The sequence below is a fragment of the Haliotis cracherodii genome, unplaced genomic scaffold (genome assembly GCF_022045235.1).
Source record: "Haliotis cracherodii isolate W230 unplaced genomic scaffold, xgHalCrac1.p SCAF_7, whole genome shotgun sequence".
In the NCBI taxonomy this organism is placed as follows: domain Eukaryota; kingdom Metazoa; phylum Mollusca; class Gastropoda; order Lepetellida; family Haliotidae; genus Haliotis; species Haliotis cracherodii.
Genome location: NW_027266330.1, coordinates 38,756,994 through 38,782,452, shown reverse-complemented (window position 1 = coordinate 38,782,452; position 25,459 = coordinate 38,756,994). Strand labels below are relative to the sequence as shown.

General features: G+C 39.5%; 1 protein-coding gene across 1 annotated transcript in view; it reads right to left on the bottom strand.

Annotated features, from left to right (window-relative positions):
• The window catches only part of LOC139448062 (LHFPL tetraspan subfamily member 6 protein-like), a 68,346-nt gene extending 45,883 nt beyond the window's left edge, over positions 1-22,463 (bottom strand). Inside the window, exon 1 of the mRNA XM_071229564.1 lies at positions 21,440-22,463. Coding sequence (XP_071085665.1) covers positions 21,440-21,830 — 391 coding nt within the window. The 5' untranslated portion in view covers positions 21,831-22,463. The remainder of the gene's footprint in view (positions 1-21,439) is intronic.
• Between the last annotated feature and the right edge of the window lie 2,996 nt (positions 22,464-25,459).

Genomic DNA, 25,459 nt, shown 5'->3' with positions numbered 1-25,459 from the left:
TTGTTATGGCACGGCGTGTCAGCTTAATGTGGGAGGAAAGCCAGAAGTGATGCAGGTCTCAGACGTTTACCACTTCGGTGAAACCCACGAGCACAGGTATTGTGCTGACAAACATAGAAAGATCATCGGGGCGAACCGGGATTCGAACCCACAATCATAGGTTTCTGGTGCGCCCGAGGGATGCAACTCTGCACAGCGAATTGTGGCGCCTTAGATGACTGGGCCACCCGTGCAAACCCCCCCACCACCCCTTTAACAGACTGGAGGTACTGTCCACATATCCAGACATGCCTATTATGAGGAATTACTACACATTCATGGATATTTCTTTTAGTAAGGTCTTGGAGCAAGGCTAGGTTGGATAGTGCCTCTAAATTTTAAAGCAGTTGCAAATTTGCTATTTACATAAATGTTGAGCTGGGATCAAAATCAGCTGATGTGACGCATGTATGATAACACTACATTTATAATGCATTCGATATTGAAGTATATATATATATACATTTGTCACAAAAATACAGTCAAATCTCTATTTTGGTGAGATTGATGGTTTTAATGTTTAAGATATCTCCAGCTTCATGATAATAGGTGCGATGAGGCTCAAATTTGAGTTACAAAGGCTGCATTCTTGCATATAAGTCAAAGAAGTCAAGTAGTAAAAGCTTCGGCTCGAAAACATTGACATTCTGGGTTCGTTTCCCCACATTTGTACAGTTTGAATCCAATTGATGTGGGTGGAATGTTGCTCAAAGTAGTGATAACGTCATAATCACACACATTATGTCTGAGGTCAGGTGGACAATCATCATTTATCTAACAGATCTACAAAATATGATGAAAAGTCCACATGTAGTTACTTTTTTTGTAATATTTTCAGTTAAAATTCTAATATGTGCTTTTCACCCTTTTTTGTGTCTAAAGTGGCCGAATATTGTTGATTTTATCAATTTTTTTTTACCCTGTGCAAAATGTCAAAAGGACATCTTTGATTATTATAATGATATGATTTCAGCTTCATCATCATGATCATCACAATGAGACAGCATGTCTGCTAACTGTGACAGAAGATACGCTTTTTATACTGTCTACTTCTCATGATAACAGCTACAGGTGACTGTACCAGACACACTAGCCCCTTCCGGACCAGCAAACAGCTGATGCAGATCCCTGTCTTGTGGATGTCAAACACATCACCACTGATCTCTTTGATGTCTTGTATCAGACTGTAATGAACATGATAACTACATCTCTTAACCCTGATGGCTGTGTGTTGACAGTGACGTGTGATGTACATTGCATGTCCATATCAACCATTGCAGAGGGATCTCAAGGAGGGCCAGTGGTAGCTGGTGCATAATTGCTGTGTGATGTACTTAGCATGTCCATATCGACCATTGAAAGATCAGATGAACCATAGAGATGGACTGGGAAATTGATGGGTGGTGCACTTAGCATGTCTATTGCAATAAGAGACATGTTTGACAACTCTGCATCCATGACTCAGGGTTAGATGCAAGTGAGTTTGTAATGAGGTGTACTTAGCATGTCACTTTCAATAACTTGCATACAGGCATCACCCGTGTACCCAGACTGGCTGTAACAGGAACATGTAGTTAGCATGTTAATTTCAATCAGTCAAAAAGAGATGCATCTGAGACAGCTCTGACTGAGGTAGACCAGTGATGTATGTAGCATGTTCATGGGTTTTCCTTGCCAGGGATGTGTGCTATCTCTGAGATGACCAAGGGCTACTGAGTCAGACAGTGGTTGTGTGGTAATCAGGTTGCCTGGGATGCTTGTTCATAGCTGTCACTCAAGATGAGACTCCAGCAAAGACCCTATCTCTTACTGATAGAACTGTCACAGCTGAGATGTCTATTTCAGAATCATGGGGCTCAGAGATTGTGTCTTGGTGGAGCTTTGAGTACATCTCAAAATGACATCATTAGTCGTGATTCATCAGTGGTATATATATATATATAATGTATGAGAGTTATGATACACATCTATAACTGTACAGGTGTAAAAGATTTTAGAGTGAGTGAGTAAGGCTAGTCTGTCAAACACACCAGGAAACAAATATATCCAATACAGCCCATGCAAGTCTATACTATTAGGCAAGTCTAGATTACTGCAGTATCTGAAAATGAAGAATGCTTGGCTCCTTTTTAAAATATTTTATAACTTTAATGTAACAACTTTTTTTTTCTGTAAAATATATTCATTTCAGAGACTAGATATCAATCGAGAGTAAGGCCACACTGATTTGTATTGGATGCAGAGATGCCAACCCGAACTGAATCTTTGGAGTAACCTGTGGTAGGGCTGGGACGGGTAACCCACAGGACTACCCGGACCCATGGTTAGTCACATGATTATATTGTTTTATGGCAAAAATTATCTTGAACTCTATGGTTACACTATAAGTGATAAATGTTCTCATTTCTTTCTGACTTTGCACACATTCCTTCTGTTGTTGTTGTTGTTGTTTGTTTGTTGTTTAACGCTGCACTCGGCAATATTCCAGCTATATAACATCAGTCAACCTCAGTGTATGCATGACCAGATCGGTTTATTCGTATACCTAAATTTATTTTGACAGGAGTATGGTGAAACTATTACCAATCGGAAATGTTTTAACTATATCTTGAGTCCTACAGTGGGTACCCCGGTAGGGTCAGGTAAAAGGGGGGTGGGTACCCGGGTAGTAAATTTTGACTTGTCCCAGACCTAACCTGTGGGGTAAAACTGCTTAATTTCATGAGAAAAAGAATAATGTTAACAGTACCATGATGCAGGTCTTCACTTAAACATTTTTTGTTAGGCCTAGACGTTCACTTGTAAAAGGGGGCGCCATTTAAGGCATGGGGCAATCAAAGAGTCATATTCAGAACAGTATCCTCTTATACAGTGTTCGAAATGGCAGGTGCATCTCATGTCGGGCCTGTAGTTTCAAATATAATGGGTCCTTAAGTCCTGCAGAAATTTTTATTTTTTATTTAATTATCACAACAAGCTGCAGTTGTTTAGTTTCTTAAGTCTGTGGGTACTGATATCGCCAGACATTTTTTTTATTTCAAAACAATGCCCTAATATGGAAAAAGAAACAAAAATACCCAAAATAGAGGAAGTCCACAAGTCTAGATTCCTTCCTATTTTTTATTAAAAGAAAATTGGACCAAAACAAATATACACCGGTACATCATTTTGAACACACTTTCAATTCAGACTCTAAATGTTATTCTAATAGAACAACTATACTGCACTACAGTACAAGACCCCTACACACACAGAATCTTCTGTCTGTAGACCCAAGAGCAAATATTTAATAAAACAATAAAACAACCACCCCCTCTCCATCCTCATCCCTTTATGCTCCAGGCAGGTACCTGGCAGTCTGAGAGACTTCAGGATCCTCTAATGCTTGTGCTTCCCTTACAGAATTATTGTTACAAAACTTCTATGTAACTTTATTTCAGGACTATATCAACTCTGCTTCCACATAACCCAATCAGTGAGAAACCTGGAAACCATCACTAACTGAACTCTTGTACAATAACAGAGCTAATCCTCCCACCCCTTGACCTTAGGCTTCCTCCCAAGTCCCCCATCTTGTTTCCTGCTAACCTTTTGTCCAGGGACTGACCAGTGGTCAAGAGGTCGTGTGTTTCACCAGCAGCGATTAGTCTGTTTACCACATGTCTGTGGCACCGTGATTCTCTACACTGAAGACACTGCATGCTGCTAGGACATAGAGGTTAAGTGGAATTACATGACCGAAATACAATCAATGTGTGTGCTTTTCGTGAAATCAGTTTAATGGCTTAAAACCTCTTGTAATCATGGTTCAACCCTGGAGTCAGTGTTCATTGATCTGACCAAGTTGATTACTAATCAATGAGGGTTAGACACTGCGAGACAAAACATGGGTCTGTCAGGGCAAACTTTACATGATGTAAGGTAGCTCGTTTACTCCAACATAGACATACAATAGCCATTTCATCATCTTCCCGAGGCAAGAGAGTTAACTGACTTTAAAAGTCCAGTTTCCACCCTTGCCGAACTATGCGGGAATTCCTGGGCTCGATCGTAGCGCCACCAGTGGCTATAACCAATTATGTCCCTTCTATGCCTCTCCCATGGACCATTCAGATTCCACCTCTCGTAGCACTTGCATTCGTATCAAACAAAACGGTGGCGCCCAGTCAAGACGATCTGATCAATAATCAAGATCTATATATTGTGATAAAATGAGTCTTACATCGCGAAGTGCATCAACTCACGTGAGCACCTTGATTAAAAACATGAAAATATTTAGAAAATATCTATTGACAACGAGTTAGCAGTGCACATGCTTTGCAAATCCTGCAATCGACTGAAATCTGGATGACAGTTTACGAAGAGGGTTTCGATTTCGGAGTGGGATTTTGATTGGACTATACATAGACTTGTTAGTCCAGCCAAAATGTAACTCCACAATACCAGCCTAGTTCGGCAAGGGTGGAAACTGGACTTTTATAGTCAGTTAACTCCCTTGCCTCAGGAAGATGCCATTTCATATGCATCACTGAAGTTGTTAATGTACCCGGTATATGGTGGCATGTCCTATGTCCACCACACACAGCCACAAATCCACATGTACACATCTTCCTGAGGCAAGGGAGTTAACTGACTATATAAGTCCAGTTTCCACCCTTGCCGAACTCAGCTGGCATTCCGCAGTTACATTTTGGCTGGACTAACGAGTCTATGTATGCATAGTCAAATCAAAATCGTGTAACGAACATGAGATCCGGTTCCTAAACAACATGGATTTTGGTCGATTGCAGGATTTGTAAAACGTGTGTACCGTCAACTGGGTGTTCAAAGATTTTGCAAATCTTTTCATGCTTTTAATCAAGTGCTCAAATGATTTGATGCACTTCATGGGGAATGACAATATAGATCTTGATTATCAATCAGATCGTCTTGACTGGGCGTCACCATTTTGTTTGAAGCAAATACAAGTGATATGAGAGGTGGAATCTGATTGGTCAATAGGAGGGACATAGAAGGAACATAACTTGTAATAGCAACTGGTGGCGCTACGATCAAGCCTGGAAATTCCAGCCTAGTTCGGCAAGGGTGGCAACTGCACTCTTATAGTCAATTAATGCCCTTGTCTCGGGAAGATGATGTGTATACTGCAAATAGAAATATACACATTTGTCCACACTGTGTGCCAAAAACAAAATAACTTGGCAAACAAAATTAAAGTTAAGTTTTCACGAATTTTGTATTTTTGCATTTATATGGCTTGTATAACCCGTATGTGTCTAGAGTTATCTGCCCTTGTATTATATGAAAATAAAGGGGAAAAAAATACCTCATTTGCAGAATAGGAAATGAAGCAGACGAAATGAGAAAAAATACCACTGCATTTCTTACAGCCTAGGAAAAAAGCAAATCAGCCTAATCACGCTAATCATGAACACATGAACATGGGGTTTATCCTCCACATAGCAGGGGGCGAGTATTTAGAGGTATCATGGCATGTAGCCCATATTCAGTGAAAAAAAGTCAATGCATGAAATCCTGGTATCCACAGCAGCGATCCCAATATCGATCCTTGTTGATATCAGTGCATCAATGTAATCACTAATGACTGCTCATCAAAATAAATATTAACGATATCTTGTTATCTAGCTGATATATCATTAATGATATGTTTGGCCTACAAGTCATGTCCAGACTTGAACCTCATCAGCTAACTTGTACACACACTGGAAACTAGGAGCAGTGCACAGGACAGTTTTGATGTGCATTGCATGTCGATTTCAATACAGAAATGGACGACATTAAAGTTTCATGGGCACATCCCATCTCAGATCGCTGGCTACAGCTAGCTATCAATAAAATGAATCGGATGCATTAAGTTATTGACAAATGTTTTGTTTTCTGCATCACTAATGATGGTTTTCCTGCTGTGTTTGTGTATTTTGTTGCGTCGATATCATGTCAATCAACAGCCAGCCAGCCAGGAAACCATACTGAGGCACACAAGGGAGCTGAGCACATGACAAGCAATTTCATTTCTCACATTAAACAGGCAATATTTATATCAATTTCAAAATGGAAGGATATAGTTTCTGTAATTGAATTGATTGTCATTTAAGAAGCATTTCTATCCGTTTTATTTGATTTTATGCCAGGAAAATCAATAATGCCCTGATAAAAATAATGGAATAAAACCTAATGTAATAACCAGATGCTGCGAAAAGGTTTTACAGTAAGTATAGCATACTGCGGACTGATTCTGACGAGATCTACGCGTGAGAGTGAGAAAGTACTTAACCCTAATCCTACTTGCAGCAATATTCCAGCAAAGCTTGGCAGGCTTTACCAGAAACAGGCTTTACACATCGTCTTAGTATTTGACCTCATTGGGATTCTGGACTGTCTTACAAACCCTGAAACTAATATATATCCAATACAGCCCATGCAAATCTATAATATTTGGAAAGTTTAGATTACTGCAGTATCGGAAAATGAAGAAAGTCTCTGTATTCAATCTCATTAAAATCAGATTTTAGTTCTCGCTACTGCTAAACAACGATCTGAGGACATCCCATTACGGGTCACGTCAGACCAACCTTGACCGACCAATGGAATGACTGACAAGAAGCCAACATTAGCCAATCAGAAGGCAGCTTTCTCATGCTTTACAGCACTAATTTCAAATTGGCGACTACTCTTCAAAACATATTTTGACAAATTCTCGATTAAAAATTTGAAAACTGAACAAAAGAACATTCTTGAAATGCTAATAGAGGGTCTAGATTGTGTGGTTTCAGTCGTTAAGCCTGTAATTATTGTTCGGAATACTCCGTTTTAAAGTTTTCGAGGTTGCATGATTAGAAATCACATTCCGACTGTCACTTTCATGATCTGGTAAGCGATGCTCTGATCGGATGAAAGGTTGTTCTGATGTGACGCCTAATGGGATGTCCTCAGATCTTTGTCTAGCGGTAGCGAGAACTAAGATCTGATTTTAATGAGATTGCCTGTATATTATATTTAAAAACTATAATTTAACAACTGTTTCTTTCTGTCAAATATTCAGAGTCTAGATGTTAGTCTTGGGTTCCAGGTTAGAATAGGTCCCCAGCAACATTTGCTGGCAACATGTAAGAGTTAAACAATTGGATGGTCAGTCTTGGTGACTTGGTTGATTGTGTGTCTTCATACCCAGTGTGGACGTTAATAATCATATCAAGCACTGGATTATCTGGTCCAAACACCACTCTCTACAGGCCGCTGTCATATAGCAAGAATACTGCTGAGTGTGGCGTTAAACAAAAAACAACCTGTATTTGTACCAATGCTGGGGTTGAACCCAGGTTGTGTTTTTTGTTGAAGGTTTTATTCCCCCTTGTCACATCAACAATTCCGTCAGTTATCAATGCTCTGGTGTGGAATAGGGTTTATCTCAATGCAATATCTGAGTGAGTGAGTGAGTGAGTGAGTGAGTGAGTGAGTGAGTGAGTGAGTGAGTGAGTGAGTGAGTGAGTGAGTGAGTGAGTGAGTGAGTGAGTGAGTGAGTGAGTGAGTGAGTGAGTGAGTGAGTGAGTGAGTGAGTGAGTGAGTGAGTGAGTACAGTTTTAACACTGGTTTTTAAAGCAATATTCCAGCAATACAATGTCAGGGAACACCAGAAATGGGCTTCACACATTGTACCCATGTGATGAACTGATCCCAAGCCAGGCCTTCGTCATGATGAGAGAACGCTTTAATGACTATGCTACCCCACCGCCCCCACAGCTATCCCACATGCATGGATTCCTAACTTATCTGCCACGAAAGCCTGACATGTGATGGTGTTGAATAAAACATTACTTTCTGTCTGGAGGAATGTATTCTCAGTAAGTACTATTATCATAAATGGAAAATTGGATCCATTATTTTACACACATACACTCATTACCATAATGACTGCTGCAAGATAGCACATCAATGGCACTGATAGACGTGCTTATCAACCTAATTACAAGCTGCTATTGAGATGGCCCAGTTTCAAGAAAAACAAGGGCAATAACTCTACAAGACAGAATCTGATCATTCTAATTTTCAAGTGAGTGAGTGAGTTGGGTTTAACACCGATTTTAACAGTATTCCAGTTATATCAGGGCGTGACAGGAGGAAAGCCTGAAGTGATGCAGGTCTCAGATGTTTACCACTTCACTGAAAACCACGAGCATGGGTATGGTGCTGACAAACCTAGAAACATAATCAGGGTGAACTAGGATTCGAACCCACAATCATAGGTTTCTGGCGTGCCCAAGGGACACAACTCTGCATAGCGAATCACGGCACCTTAGATAACTGGGCCACCCAGGCCGGGCCCTCTAATTTTCGAAATTCAAAACAACACCAATGATAGTTTTCCTATATTATTCTAACAGTGTTTGACAAACAGATTGAAGTGCAAAGAAAAAAGAAGGCTGAGTGCCCTCCATTCCTATTCCTCACAATTCCCATTCGACACTTTTTTCATATTTTGCAAAATATAATCATTTTTTATTAAAAATTTATTAATAATAAATTCCCAATGTTTACTAAAATTTTTAGCATGCTACAATGTGGTGTACATGGTATATCTGAGTACAAAACATTTAGATGCAATTTCTGCAGCAACTTGTTGTGATCAGACACTATTTTCCCTGTTCTGCTGTGTAGCTTTGAATAATGAACTACAGGGCCCACTTGCACAAAGCGATCTTAGCGCTACAACTATTGTAAGCCTATGTTAAAGTATGGGATCATCTATCTTAGCGCTAAGAATATTGTAAGCCTATGTTAAAGTATGGGAGTTAAGATCATCTATCTTAGCGCTATGACTATTGTAAGCCTATGTTAAAGTATGGGAGTTAAGATCATCTATCTTAGCGCTAAGACTATTGTAAGCCTATGTTAAAGTATGGGAGTTAAGATCATCTATCTTAGCGCTAAGACTATTGTAAGCCTATGTTAAAGTATGGGAGTTAAGATCATCTATCTTAGCGCTAAGACTATTGTAAGCCTATGTTAAAGTATGGGAGTTAAGATCATCTTAGCGCTAAGCATGCTAAGATCGCTTTGTGCAAGTGGGCCCAGTACTCAATATATGAACAAACATAGTAGCATGTGTACAAGGACTTATCTGGACCTGGTCACAGGCTGATGTTTGGCCCCGACTAAACTGTTACAAATGATACTAAACATTCTAAAAGGGAAGCTAAAATATTCCCAACTGATGTCAATACACTCATAACTAATGTGATGGCTTAATCAAGGTGACTGAAATCAGGAAATCCAAGAAGAGCCTTGAATGCTTACATTACATTGTTGCATTGAAAGCATGGTCACAACATAATGTCAAAATATCTCTGACATTAAAAACGTACATACTATGAAAAGAAAATCCCAATTTTGATTAAAATAAGAATATTTTCCCAATTATCCAGCCAAAAGCATTTTGTTTGGAATCCCAGGGAAATACCTGCAGTACCAAATAAAAAATATCTACACAAGTTAGGGACAAACATCATTTTAATTTTAATAAACTTCATTATTTTATGCAAAAATATATGTTCAGTCATAGCAAAAGTTCCCTTAGGGCATGGCTACAAAATATCGACATCTGGTGATTGTTATAAATGTTCCTATTTAACCGACTGTACCTACCAACCTCATACCTACATAGGTCAAACCTATCTACATACTCAATCTCAGCTCACGTATAGCTTCCATTCAATACTTTATAGCATTATGAATGATGTTCAGATGTATATAGTAAGCCATTAAGCAGGTGACAACAGTGACAGGTGGTCAGCTGTGACAAGCTGCTGACATGAACAACACATTACACCTGACAGAATACCTGTAACCCTTCTAACTACGACTTACCATGCTTAAGTTTATACAGCACTAGGAGGCATGTATGTAAATGATCACAATACAATGACGTGGATCCTGATGTACTGCCCTCACCTTATACACCACTAAACCCTACACATTGTAATCGGATAAATGTATTCGACTAAAGAAATAAGCAATAGCAGAGATATACAGTTATACCTTGTTAAGACGGACATACCAGTAAAATTGCCCGGTGTAATAAATGTCTGGATTAACAAATAATGACTGGGAGTTTCTAGGATTCCAAACTAAGTAAGCAGGCAAATTAGGAAAAAATTCATTATTTTGCGACATTACAAATTTTGTAAAGCCCTATCTTCTTAAATTCATACCGTATATGACCGTGTATAAGCCGAATTTTGAGGACCAGAAAAAAGACTCTGTAGAAAGGGGTCGGCTTATCCACGGGATACACTTTCATGGTAGTATTTTTCAGATCGTGATCTGTCAGAAACATCACCTGAATGATGGTCCGATAGATACAACTTCCCGAAAGTTTGGAAGTTGCCACGACTAGAGCCATTATTGTTATAAATTATCAATAAAGTTATTATTATACACCAATGTTGTCATTATTAAAAAAATGTTATGCATGTTACCACTTCCGATAATAAGTTTTCAATTGAATGTTCAAAGTTTATCGTTCTTCGTAAACTCCACAATCTGTATCGGCGAGTTATTCCGTTCGCCATTTGCAAAAACATGTGATCAGCTGTTTCCTGTGACGTCACAAACGGTGACCACTGTGACTGCTTCCTGTATTAGAACACTGTTCGACACAAGAAGACCCTGGGTAGAATAGATCTTCAGCAACCCATGCTTGCCGTAAAAGGTGACTATGCTTGTCCCAAGGTGACTAACAGGATTGGGTGGTCAGGCTCGCTGACTTGTTTGATGCAATTGCGTGGATCAATGCTCGAAAACAATGTATCTTATACAATAATGCCTCTTCCTTTTTATTGGTCCTGTACAGGACCAGCCATTTGATATTTTTATATATTTTTGTGTGTGTGTGTGTGGGGGGGGGGGGGGGGGGAAGGATTTTGTGCCGAGAAACGACATTTTTTCAGCTACAGCTCACAAAACCAGATATTTTTCTTTTATCTGAAACTTATTATGATGAGCCTGTATTTCTATTAAAGAAAAACACCTTGCGACAAAGTAATTTTTGTTGCAGGCAATTTCTTTTCTTTTGCAACACTCTGAAGCTTACTTATTTTTTTCACGAATTTTTGGGACATTTTATTTTTTTGATAAAATCCTTCATTAGTCCATGACAGTGAAAGACAAGTCACATCTACACAGCCATAACATCAGTTATAACTATATTAACATTGTTACATGAATTGGGAAATCTTAAATCCAGACTTGTGGCCTGAGTATCAGTCTCCAAGGTGGTCTGCATAAATCCTTGAATGAGTACATGGTAATTAGGCTGTGGGTATATCCATGTATGTATATGTTGCAACCCAATCATCCAGTCAATAATTTCACCTTTTGTTTACTCCTTTTCCGTAAAATCAACATATACCTATTCCATGTATGCTTTAACAGATTTTGTTTAGGTCCATGATGTTATTTAACAGTGTGAATAACTAGAAATGAATAGCCAGTGAAGTGTTTCTCCATCTTTTATCTCCCCTGCTAAATGTTGCTGGCTTGACAAAGACACAGCTAGAATGATACATCAACAAGCAATCCGAGGTATTAAGTAGCAATGGGTGTGCCCGATTTGGAGAATTGATATGAAAAGTATGGTAAGAAAAGAGATAATGACAGTGATGGGAAGCCAGATGTAGCAGAAATATCCGATATTAAAGGATGTTATTGTATGGGAGTTCACTAGCCCATGGTCGCCGTGTATTGATACATTCCTTCAACTTCAGTAACTGTGCTTATGTTAAACACTTCACTGGTTCACTATGAATGATTCATCTCAAACAATGATTCACTTAAACTTAAACGATTCACTTGAAACTTTCAAGATTCAACTTAAACTTTTATGTTTGGCCTTAACTTCAATGATTCACCTTGAACTTCAATGATTCACCTTTAACTTTAAAGATTCAACTTTAACTTCAAAGATTCAACTTAAACTTCAAAGATTCACCTTGAACTTCAATGATTCACCTTAAACTTCAAAGATTCAACTTAAACTTCAAAGATTAAACTTAAACTTCAAAGATTCACCTTAACACGCTTAAACTTCAAAGATTAAACTTAAACTTTTATGATTTGCCTTAACTTCAATGATTCACCATAAACTTTTTGGTTCGACAGAACATTAGAAATTTACAGTTGAAGCCTGAAATACTTATATATGTATGTGGCACATATCTATTTTCACTCCTGTCTCTTGCCCTACTGACAAGAAAAAGCAAATTAATTAACAAATACAAAACATTAGATTGGTCTGGCCAAAAAAACATAGTCATTAAAGAAATCGCAGCCTAAGCATTTCTCTGAAAAACATTTGATGAAGGAATGATTCATTTGTTGTCTTCACACTTAGTCTTAAATAACTCATGTATGGGCGTATGAAATGGGAGTCGAAACAGAGTCATATCATTTAATCATTAGGCTTTAAGTGGGTCTCCGCTCACAATGACCTCAAAGACGTCAAGGTCACTTTGCAGTACAACATCACCCATCTATTGAAGGCCTGCTAATCCTTCCATACATAAGGAGTTCCTATTGGCCTAGTTCAGCTTGAATGTCAGACTGATGGCCACTGAGACAGGTCTGGCCACCCAGGAGTTTCCTAATTGACTTCCTTTATCAATATGTACTTTTCTTAAAGAGAACTCATCAACCATGTAAACATTTAGAATGAAATATGTTGAACTTCTCTTGGACATGTTAGATGTATGAATACCATTAAGTCGTGAAGAATAGGTCTTCAGCAACCCATGCTTGATGTAAAAGGCGATTTTGCTTGTCGTAAGAGCTGACTAACGGGATGGGGTGGTCAGGGTCGCTGACTTGGTTGATGCATGTCATCATATCCCAATTGCTTGGGTCTATGCCCATGATATCAATCACTAGATTGTCTGGTCCAGACCAGATTATTTACAGACCGCCGTCATATAGCTGGAATAATGCAGAGTGTGCCATGTAACAACAAACAAACAGACTTGCCAAATATTGTAGACTTGCATGGGCTGTACTGGATATATTTGTTTCAGGGTCTGTATCACAGACTACATTTTCCCTTCCGCCCAGCCCTTACAATAATGCAATATCTCTACATTTAGCATGTTTAGCAAGTCTAGATTTTCCACACGTTGTGAATCTCACATCTCAGTCACAGGGGCTCCTTTTCAATTTAAAAGTACTTTTTTTTCTGTCAAAATCCTATATTTTCAGAGACTAAGCACTTGTCTGATAGGTAAGCTCTGGACCTATAGTCTGATTGGAGATCCCACATGGCCAATCAGGAAGATACTGAATTCATCGTACCCAGATTCCTTGCCAAATCCTGTTACATTGCTAATACTGTCAACTTTAAGAGTAAAAACAAAAACCTAAAACCACTGACATGCATACTTTTTCCCCATAAAACATTTGGGCTAAAACCTTTATTTAACCCTTTTTATTTTTCAGCGAACTTCACTCACGCCCGTGTCACAAATGGCAGGATGGACTTGGTTTTGCATTTCATGCAAAAACGCACTGAATAAATGGCCTGACATTTCTCTCTGTTGACAGTTGAGAAGTTTAATTCCTCGTAAGTGAAGAAGTTTCGTGCTTTAGTAGAAGATCAAAGCAACAGTCTGACTGCCTTAATACAAATGAAGACGAACACTGACTGTAGAATAAAGAATAATGTTCCAATGTAAAATGTCCTCAATTTAATTCCACAGAAGCACAAAGGTGGTAAAATGTTTTCAAACAGTTCCTCGGTATTGAGTGGAGTTTTTGACAGTTGTTAAAGCACACTAATGTAATATAGATTTGAGTTATTACCAGAGAAAGCTGCATGGAGTGGTTTGAAATACACATTTAGAATCTGTGCCAGGCCATAAGAGGATGTTTAATTTCACTTTGTTTCAAGTAACCAAGGAAAACAACAGAATAAAGTTTGTACCGTATTTTCTTGAGTATAGTGCGCACCCATGTATAACCCATGTAAATTTTGATTTACCGTTTGAATTATATTTTTTTTCAGCTAGGCATTGTTTTATACCCAGGGATTAAGATTACCTTGTGTATTTCTCTTAAACTAAGCCGGACACAGCGATCAGCTGTACACGCGTCTTCTTGGAATCTACCGGTGATTCGGTCAAGACACACCCAATGATATAACTTTACAGTATTTTAATGCAAGGATCGGCAAAAGTTGTATCTGAAACTATTTTTTTATCAGGAATAATATATTCCAATATCTTAGATGCAGCTTTTACTAAACATATCTAAAATAATAATAACCCTAAGCAAAGCAGCTGATCGCTATTGCCGGGTATTATTTTTTACATGGAACCAGTCTGACCAGTCAACCGTCAAGGCTCCTGTGCACGTGATCGCGACAATAACGTGTTGACATAGAATCGTCCAACAAAAACAAATATGACTTTTAACGAATCAAAGTATGGCATTTATGATATATGTATCCATTCCTGTCAAATAAAGTTTGTTTCAAGGCGTCAATAGCGGTAATCTGACCGTGGTTGCTGTTAATAAAGGTGAGTTGTGCGATCTTCCGATCGCTTCACACATGAATTCGTCGAAATTAATTAAAACAATATTAAAAGGAATTTTGAATAAGATTAATGAAATAAGTTACAAACATAAGTCCAGATATACAAAGAACACTTTTTATAGCCAGACAGTGTAATTACAGGAATAATTTGTGAACTTCATTTTGGATTGGTTGACATGGTATTTCCGTTGTTACGTGCTCACGTTAATGTCTTTCCATGGGGCAAAAACATCAAAACTCATTAATTTGTGTATAATTCTTCAAGTTTCAAGGACAGTTACAAAGGACTGTTCATGTATCATGTGAATACAAGGGCTATGGACCTCTTCATGTTTCAAGGACAGTTACAAAGGACTGTACGTGTATCATGTGAATACAAGGGCTATGGACCTCTTCACGTTTCAAGGACAGTTACAAAGGACTGTACGTGTATCATGTGAATACAAGGGCTATGGACCTCTTCACGTTTCAAGGACAGTTACAAAGGACTGTACATGTATCATGTGAATATAAGGGCCAGGGACCTCTTCACGTTTCAAGGACAGTTACAAAGGACTGTTCATGTATCATGTGAATACAGGGGCTATGGACCTCTTCACATTTCAAGGACAGTTACAAAGGACTGTACATGTATCATGTGAATAGAAGAGCTAGGGACCTCTTCATGTTTTCAAGGACAGTTACAAAGGACTGTACATGTATCATGTGAATAGAAGAGCTAGGGACCTCTTCATGTTTCAAGGACAGTTACAAAGGACTGTACATGTATCATGTGAATACAACATGTAGAAGAGCTAGGGACCTCTTCAAATTTAAAGGACAGTTACCATGGTTACAAAGGACTGTACATGTATCATGTGAATATAAGGACTAAACAAATTACCACAACGTCACGTTCTGTCAGTGATACTTAAGGTTGGGTTGTGACATGTTTCACTGAAGGAAGTAACTGTAGTGTCAGCAATTATTACAATACAAATCACAAATATTTCAAATTATCTGCAGTCTGCACCAAAAAATAAGAGTCTATCAGACCAAACCTGTCATTTTACATCACTTTGGACATCTGTGTGTAACTGTTGACAGTGTCTAGTCAGAAAATGTATCCCCTAGAAAAAGTGAGACGTACTTTTTAGAAAAACATCACATCAATTTCCGACAATTGCAACAAAAGAGCTACTGGCGATGGCACCATGGTATGTACTTTGTGTGTCTAGTTTTGGTGTCTGTTTCAGTGGCTGGCAGGTGACGACACTCAGACACACTATACACATCCTGCACATCGTAAACATCACATCAACTAGAAAATTGACAACCAAGCAGTTAGACGTGTCATGGTGATGCTTTTCCTTAAATCAGCTGGTGTGATCTTTTCCACTTCAGTCAATCGTCTTTGACAGTCAGCCCTGCTAACTGGCCCTGAACTGCCCTTAAGCCCGACTAGGTCATCTATTTCAACATGTCAGGAAATGTCAGAATTCTGTCTCGTGGGGATTTCAATTGGATGGTTCAAATTCTATCAGAAACTTGTTGTAAATATGCTGTATTTCAGCAGCAAAGATCTCACACTAATCCCTTGAGGAAGGAAGATTCATTATTAGAGGCTTATCCTAATTCTCTGTTGCCTTCTGTCTCATGTGTGGTGTAAATATCACGTCAATATCACGTCAATTTCATGTCAATAACAGTACTGACATTTTGACAGGTATGAGCCACACCCACTTATCTTCAAGACTATGTTGCCATTGCAAAGCCAATATCGACACCAGCAATCAATAGACACTGGGATATTAATGACATGATAATTTATGCTAATCTTGGGAAACATTGAGCTCTGTGTCGTAAATTTCAAATCAATTTCGACTTTATTTCAGTGTCACTGAATGAAGAGGTTCATTGACGACACCCATCCACTCCGACATTGACAAGATAGACCGGTGATAAGAGCAGCTCATTGTCAATAGCTGGTAATGTTAGATGGAGCCCATCTCTCCTAGTGTACAGATCTTTGAGATAGCATGGCCCAGTCAGGTCAGTGACAGACGAAGGAGATAGAGACGTGATATATACACTATTTCCTCTAAAAGATGCACCCATGTGTGTAGCTGTCCGGATATTATTGGAGACACAACATATTTCTTTTATTAGGGGCTCTATTTCTTTACCAGAGTTTAGGGACTCTAGATTCTAAACCTGATTATATACAGAAGACCTATGTCCATTTAAGACCCTAGTTCTTTTGTTAAAAAATTCCACTTTTGTTTTAAGCAGACGATTATAACTTTATTAGAGACTTAGTGTCTGTTAGGCCAAAATATATACATGTGATGTATACATGGTATATGCTGGTGATCGTTCATCAAATGCTTCACCAGGGCTGCATCTGTTATATACCCCCTGTAATTGACCAGGTATATATTCAATTTGGTTGTGACCTGGCATCTATAAGAGACAAAAGCAGAGAATCATTTATATAGTGTTGTACTGCACTCAGTCTAACGGACACACTGTCTCTATTTAAGATGTGGCCTCTATTCTTCCATTTCTTTTGCATTGAATCCCAGTAATTCTTTAACCTCAACATCTGTTGGATCCCATCATCAATTGAATCTTAGGATTTCTTAAAGCCCAGCATCTACTGAATCCCAGCATCTATTGAATCCCAGAATCTCTTGAATCCTATGATCTACTAAATCCCAGCATCTATTGAAACCCAGAATCTCTTGAATCTTAGGATTTCTTGAATCCTAGCATCTATTGAATCCTAGAATCTCTTGAATCTTAGGATTTCTTAAATCCGAGCATCTACTGAATCCCAGCATCTCTGGAATCCCATCATCTGCTGAATCCCAGGATCTATTGAATCCCAGCATCTATTGAATCCCAGAATCTCTGAAATCCCAGCATCTACTGAAACCCAGCATCTACTGAATCCCAGCATCTCTGGAATCCCATCATCTGCTGAATCCCAGGATCTATTGAATTCCAGCATCTATTGAATCCCAGAATCTCTGGAATCCCAGCATCTACTGAATCCCAGGATCTATTGAATTCCAGCATCAATTGAATCCAAGAATCTCTGGAATCCCAGCATCTACTGAATCCCAGCTTCTCTGGAATCCCAGCATCTACTGAATCACAGCATCTCTGCAATCCCATCATCTGCTGAATCCCAAGATCTATTGAATTCCAGCATCTATTGAATCCCAGAATCTCTGGAATCCAAGGATCTATTGAATCCCAGCATCTCTCAAATCCCAGCATCTATCGAATCCCAGCATCTACTGAATCCCCGCCTTTATTAGGGGTACATGTGTCCAGTCAGGCAATGGTGTTCATCAAACACTTATTGTGACTGTCTGTATAGACAGAGAGATGACTGTATATGATAGATATATAAATACCAGTAGACTACACAGTAAATGCATCAAGTATATTGTTATGCATGTCAAGCAAAAGGCAGAACAAAGTATGTGTGTGCTTCCAGATACATTCTGAGCAGCACCTGATGATATTAACTTTACCATTGTTAACTTGCACTTTTTTTTAACAAACTTTTTCAAAAGTGGTATTTAATGAACATTGATAGGATACAGGGCTATGCATGAATTAGGTGTTGCGTTGACCACAATAATGATGTTTGTTGTTTAATAAACTAATATATGTGAATTTAGGAAAGTAAGAACTAAAACAAATGCCAATTCTAAACCAAATGATTGTTTGCCAATGTCCTTAACAACTAAGAGCACTTAGTTCGGTACCCTAGATAAATCCAAGTTGTATATGACTTCATTATTAAACACCATTGACCTCACTATACCATGTGTAGCAACATACAGATATGACAGAACAACATACTGATATAATTCATTCTATATTATGTAAATTATGTAATTATTCAATTCGTAATGATTTTCATATAGCACAACATAATAATCGTTCACGCTCAATTTAGTCATGTAAACATGGTAAATATAACCAATTGTTTTTAGCACATGCTTTATTATGTACATTTCACCTTACACTGCGTACATTTCATGACAGGTCAAAGTCATCAGGTTGTGACAGCACTGTGACAACATGTGCCGGTCATTGACATCTGTTACATAACAAGCACCTGTTCACCAGCAGTAGGTGAATGAATGTGTTAACGTATCCACTATGTCATGTTATGTACATAATCAGCTGATTGAAATATCACTGTGACAGCTGTCAAAATCAAGGATGGCTTACAGGATAATAGTTTGCCTAACAGCTGATCATAAAGATGTTTGCTTTGTTTAAGTCCAATGTATATTTGCAATAGATATATAACTTTTCTATCATGACGTTTGGGTTTATTTAAAAATCCGTGAAATTCTGTGAGTCAGAATAATGACAAACGAAGCAATGTCCAGAACAAAATATGAAAACTGTGAAGAACAAACTTATTGGACCTTTCATTTGTCAACAGCAAAAACCTTTGAATCATGTAACCTGTTAAAGGAACCAACACTCAAAGTTGAAAGTATCGAAATATAGCTCACGTTTCTTCGCGGAATCAAAAAATCTTATTATGGACTATAATTTCAACTGGTTTGACACATGTTTGGCGCTATTCTCGCTGCACTGCGCGAAGCAACTCCTTTCAGAGAACTGAAGAATGAGAAGCTGTATATCATAACAAGAGTCAACAATAAAGAGCTGCAGACATGTTTTTGTTGTTGATAAATGCATTCACGACTTTCAAGGGAAAAGGATTATGCACAGCAAAATACTATAAGGTATTCCTTTATTCCAATATCCTTCTTGACTCTTTGAGCTGGCTAGACTTGCTTTTGTATGCATTTCTAGATTATTATTTTTTCATAAAATAAATATATTCCACGGTCATGGTGCAGGACTAGGTCGAATGAGCTGTGTTCATGTTGAATTCACATGTCAATTCACTGTCATGCACATGACACATTCTAAACATTTCAACTTCCGGATTTCTCACAGCAGGCTGAACCAGGTTTCAGAATTTTATTCAAAATTACCAAATTCCAAGTTTTTAAGGAACTGACTGTTTGTCTTTTCACTCGCACTTCAATGTCTTTCAAAATTCAATGCATGTCGTCTTTATGAAAATGGAGCTTGGAGAAATTGAAATTCAAGACCAGTCAAAAAAACCCAAAGCCTTCACTCTATGGATAATTCATTTTGTTGCTAGGTTACAAAATCAATAAGTAATTTGTTTTGTGGTCAATTCTAATAATGTCAATTTCAATCAAAGAAACATGAGTCACAGCGCATCAACTATTTGATTTAACAAAATGCATCTTAATTGCAAAATTTCGGACAAGCAGTCTGTGACTTGAATTAATTCACAAATGTTTATAGAAATTTAGCACATTATTCACACTCAACATTATTTTAAAAGGAATTTGTACCCTCCTAAATTAAGAACTATCCCTCAACACAGAATACTGTATTGTGAGAATCATAAAAAAAAATATTTTTTTAAATATCAGAAAAAAATATATACATAAATACTCAAACACTAATTATTCATAATTCACATGCCTTATGTAACAATATCAAAATAGGTTTATAACAAATCAATTTCACTGTTGTTAATTTCACAACTGAGTGAAGCCTGCAATTGGCAATGTCACTTCAACGCATGTACAGGTTCTTGGGCTCCCATTTCGAGACAAGGCCTTATGTCCGCTGTAGTCTTGGTGAGTCACAGCTTCATTGCAAATTGACATTGTCTTAGCATTGTTTACTATCATCACTCTGACGAGACAAGGCAGCCTAATGAAGAGACAATCGGCCCTGTAACCATAACTGTTTTGTAGAACTGTATGGTATCTGGGATGTATTACGTAATGTAGTTTCCACAATGAAAAGCTTTGGGCTGACAGACTGCTTAATTACCTCTCAGCTTAATCAAACTGTTTGATGTGGCTATTGTGTTGGTTTAGCCCCCACACACTACAAAGGCTGGGATAATCTGGATAGGTAAGGTTGTGTTGTGAAATCTGCTGAATGATCTGTTGAGAGAAAGGTTTGGGGCTGTATGGCTATCAGTGGGAAGGATTAACTATTTAACATTTTATTCTTAATTGCAATTATCTGTTATTCTGTTAAGCCGGTGATTGTGTTGAGTTCTGATATACTTAATATCCCATGGGAAGGGTGAATAATTATATACATTGTTGTTTAGGACCATTGTACCAAGAGACAATATCTACACATTTATTGAAACATTGTTGAACAAATTTTTAAAATGTTATTTTAATATAAGCTTGTTTAAAATAACTGTTGTTTGTTTTTTAACGGCGCACTCAGCAATATTCCAGCTACATGATGGCGGTCTGTAAACTAATGGAGTCTGGACCAGACAATCCAGTGATTGACATCATGAGCATCGATCCATGCAATTGGGATCGATGACATGTATCAACCAAGTCAGCGAACCTGAACACACGATCCAGTTGACCTGTATGTCACACAATGTGTTGTACAAAAGTATTGTAAAAATAAATATTGTTATAATACTGAAAACAATAAGCATAAATATGATTATATATACTTATCATCATTTTTCATTAAATGATAACGGTAATAAAACGGATCAGATTCAGTAATGAATGAAAATGTGATGATGTTGAATACATACATATTATTATTATTATTACTATGATGATGATGGTGAATGCTTTCCGTCGGAGATAGTGACACTAATATCAACCCGAGTCACGGAAGCGATTTTAGATCTACCATTATCATTCAATGAATAAGATATGAGTAATCATGTTAAGAGGCCACAACTCTCACCTGCACACAGCTGCATCGCCGAAGCCACTTTGCCGACCACGGGGGTGATGACGTCCCTGACACACACCGACATCACCCCCGTCATGGAGACAAGCAGCCCCAGACCGCACCCAACGCCCACCGCGACGGTCGCAATCTGCCAAAACACGCTCGGTATATCCCAGAAAGTTGTATATCTACCGCACTCGCGCACGATCACCAAGTGACCATCGTCGTCTAATTTAGGATAGTTGCATCTTCGAAATACTCCAAAATATATGGGTGTGGAATCACTGAAGGCTCCATGTAGCCAGTAAGGCATATAGAATCCAACACTTGCTGCCACTGTTGCAAGAAGAGACAGAACTGCCCAGAATATACCCACACATGACAGACCGGATAATTTTGACATGGCTAATTCGTAAAATTCGTTTTGCGATATCTTAGATGTTTTGCTCCGTTGTCTGACTGCCAAGCCCCGCTTTCAGTAAGCAGATAGGAATTCTAAGCACTCAGGGATGTGACTTTTCCCACATTACGAACAGAGTGCGAATATTTGAAAATCGGTCAGAAAAACGGGAACATTTCACACTCAGTTGTACTTGCCTGTCGCAACGTCTTGAAGAAATTCCTTGGCAATTTTCCGGAATGACAAAAAGGTGTATGGAGGCGATTTTCCAGTCACGAAAAAAACTTGTACTTCCAAATGAAAGAATTCCAACCACAAGAAAGATGTCTTTATGACGCTCACACGCGTCCGTCCTCTGCGACAACGGAATAGCCAAACACTATATATTACCGTTATGCTCTCTGTCCGATGACTCGCTGGCTGCTGTTGTCAAAACGTGCGGGGTCCTCTTTGCGCATGCACATCGTAATTCCAATGCAAAATGTAAATATCGGGAAGATAAATCTATCCAAAATCAGCTTGTCCTTCAGAATAACTGTCAACTGACACAGCAGGGAGAAAAGCGTGACCGTGCGATAGGTCGTTGTGTCGCTCTGCATACAAACAGCACAACCACCGGTGTTTCGCTGCCGCTACTCATTCACTTCGCTGGCCCCAATCGAGCATAAAACTACCGCATCGAGGAAGGAGGTTAAGCTATTGACCAATCACAACGCTTTATCTATTAATAAATCAGTTTGTAAACAAACACACGTGGAGCAAGCGACTCGCCCGGCTTGTCCAAAATGTACTTTGTGCAGTTAGTTTGTGATGGTATGAATCATTAACTTCTCTTGCAAATCAGATATCTCCATTACGACTTTTTTAAAGACACATGTTTTATATCAACGATATATGTGATATTTTGAAGACAATGTTTACCAATACAAAAGCACCAATAATCTACGCACTATTGAACTACGCACAAACTTCGAATTCACACATATTCCGCTTATAACAAGAACGTATGAATAACAACTCCTATACAAAACTGTAGGGATTATACAGAAGTTGGTGATGGAGGTGGGTCTGTCACTGGATGTTGTTTTTTTATAAGAAACTTTGTTGCAGTTCATGCTCGAGAAAGATAATAATTTAGCCTCAGGTTTTTGCACACAAAAATAACAATGCATTGCGGGTCCAAAGCAAATGTTTACAGAAAGAAATGAATGTCAGGAAGCAATGACAGGAAATTTACAAGCTTAGAACATACATAATCATCCCCCCCCCCCTCCCCCCCCCCCCCCCCCCCCCACACACACAAACACCACAGCCACCACCCGCAACCCCCCCTCGCCCCCCTCTGTATATGACATGGTCGTCCAATGGTGACGACAAACCTGCCGGGTGAGGTTGGTCGGGTTGCAGATATCACCAGGTTGGGGGTGTCATAAAAAGGTCGCATTTACATGTGTAATTGCCCATAACTATGTCATTAGTGAAGAGGGGGTAGTTCATTAATTATACATTCTGTCTGTACTACGGATATTTGTAGTTTGGAATGTTACCATTATGTATATAGTGAGTGAATTGGGTTTTACGCCACCCTGAACTGTATTTCAGTTATATCGCCATGTGTTAGTTTATGGAGGGAAGCCCGACGTTTTGCAGGTCTCAGACGCTTACCAGTTTGGTGCAACCCACGAGCATGGATATGGTGCTGACAAACATTAAATTATATTTAAAGGGTGTTTACAGCATGCAACTAGTTACCCAAATCGTGATGTTTGATAGTCTATACGTTATGCACTCCAATGATCATCGATCCATTCGATCCATATATATGTACGATTTACTTCAATGCTAAAAGAAACAGAACCTTGATGACTTCAAATTTAACCTGTATTAGTCTTGTTGTAAGATGCGACTAAGTGGGCCAGGCGATCAGCTTGATTCTGTGTCATCGTATCCATCTTGTCTAAGCTCATGTTTGTTTGTTTAACGGCGCCCTAAGCCATATTCAAGTAATATGACGGGGATCTGTAAATAATCGAGTCTGGACCAGACAATCCTGTGATTGACATTGTGATCATTGATCTACGCAAGCCTGACCATCCGATCCCGTTAGTCGCCTCTTACGACAAGCATGGGTTGCTGAAGAAAATTCTATTCCAGATCTTCACGGGTCTCAATGCTAACGATTATTATTCGATGAGTTACAGCTTTTATATCCACCATTATCATTCAATGAATAGACCTGTGAAGATCCAGGGTACGAAAGGTCTTCAGCAACCCATGCGTGACCTAAAAGGCGACTATGCTTGTACACATGGAACACATGTAACCGACACCCTGTACCACCCCCTACCCATATACAACCCACACCCTTTACTACCTACCACCCGTATACAACCCACACCCTGTACCACCCACCCATACACAACCCACACCCTTTACCTACCACCCGTATACAGCCCGCTACGTGTACTACGAAGCCACCCATCCGTATACAGCCGACACCCTGTACCACCCATCCGTATACAGCCCACACCCTGTACCACCCACCCGTATACAGCCCACACCCTGTACCATCCACCCGTATACAGCCAACACCCTGTACAACCCAGCCGTATACAACCCACACCCTGTACCACCCACCCGTATACAGAACACACCCTGTACCACCCACCCTTATACAGCCCACACCCTGTACCACCCATCTATATACAACCCACACCCTGTACCACCCACCCGTATACAGAACACACCCTGTACCAACCACCCGTATACAACCCTCACCCTGTACCACCCACCCGTATACAGTCCACACCCTGTACCACCCACCCGTATACAGAACACACCCTGTACCATCCACCCGTATACAGCCAACACCCTGTACCACCAAGCCGTAGACAGCCCACACCCTGTACCACCAAGCCGTATACAACCCACACCCTGTACCACCCAGCCGTATACAGCCCACACCCTGTACCAACCACCCGTATACAGCCAACACCCTGTACCACCCAGCCGTATACAGCCAACACCCTGTACCACCCACCCGTATACAACCCACATCCTGTACCACCCACCTGTATACCACCCACACCCTGTACCACCCAGCCGTATACAACCCACATCCTGTACCACCCATCCGTATACAGCCCACACCCTGTACCACCCACCCGTATACAGCCAACACCCTGTTCCAACCACCCGTATACAGACAACACCCTGTACCATCCACCGGTATACAACCCACTCCCTGTACCACCCAGCCGTATACAGCCCACACCCTGTACCACCCACCCGTGTATAGCCAACACCCTGTTCCAACCACCCGTATACAGCCAACACCCTGTACCACCCACCTGTATACAGCCGACACCCTGTGCCACCCAGCCGTATACAGTCTACTCTCTGTACCACCCACCCGTATACAAGCCACACCCTGTACCACCCACCCGTATACAGCCCACACCCTGTTATCCACCCGCATACAGCCCACACCCTGTACCACCCACCCGTATACAGTCCACGCCCTGTACCACCCACCCGTATACAACCCTCACCCTGTACCACCCACCCGTATACAGTCCACACCCTGTACCACCCACCCGTATACAGCCCACACCCTGTACCATCCACCCGTA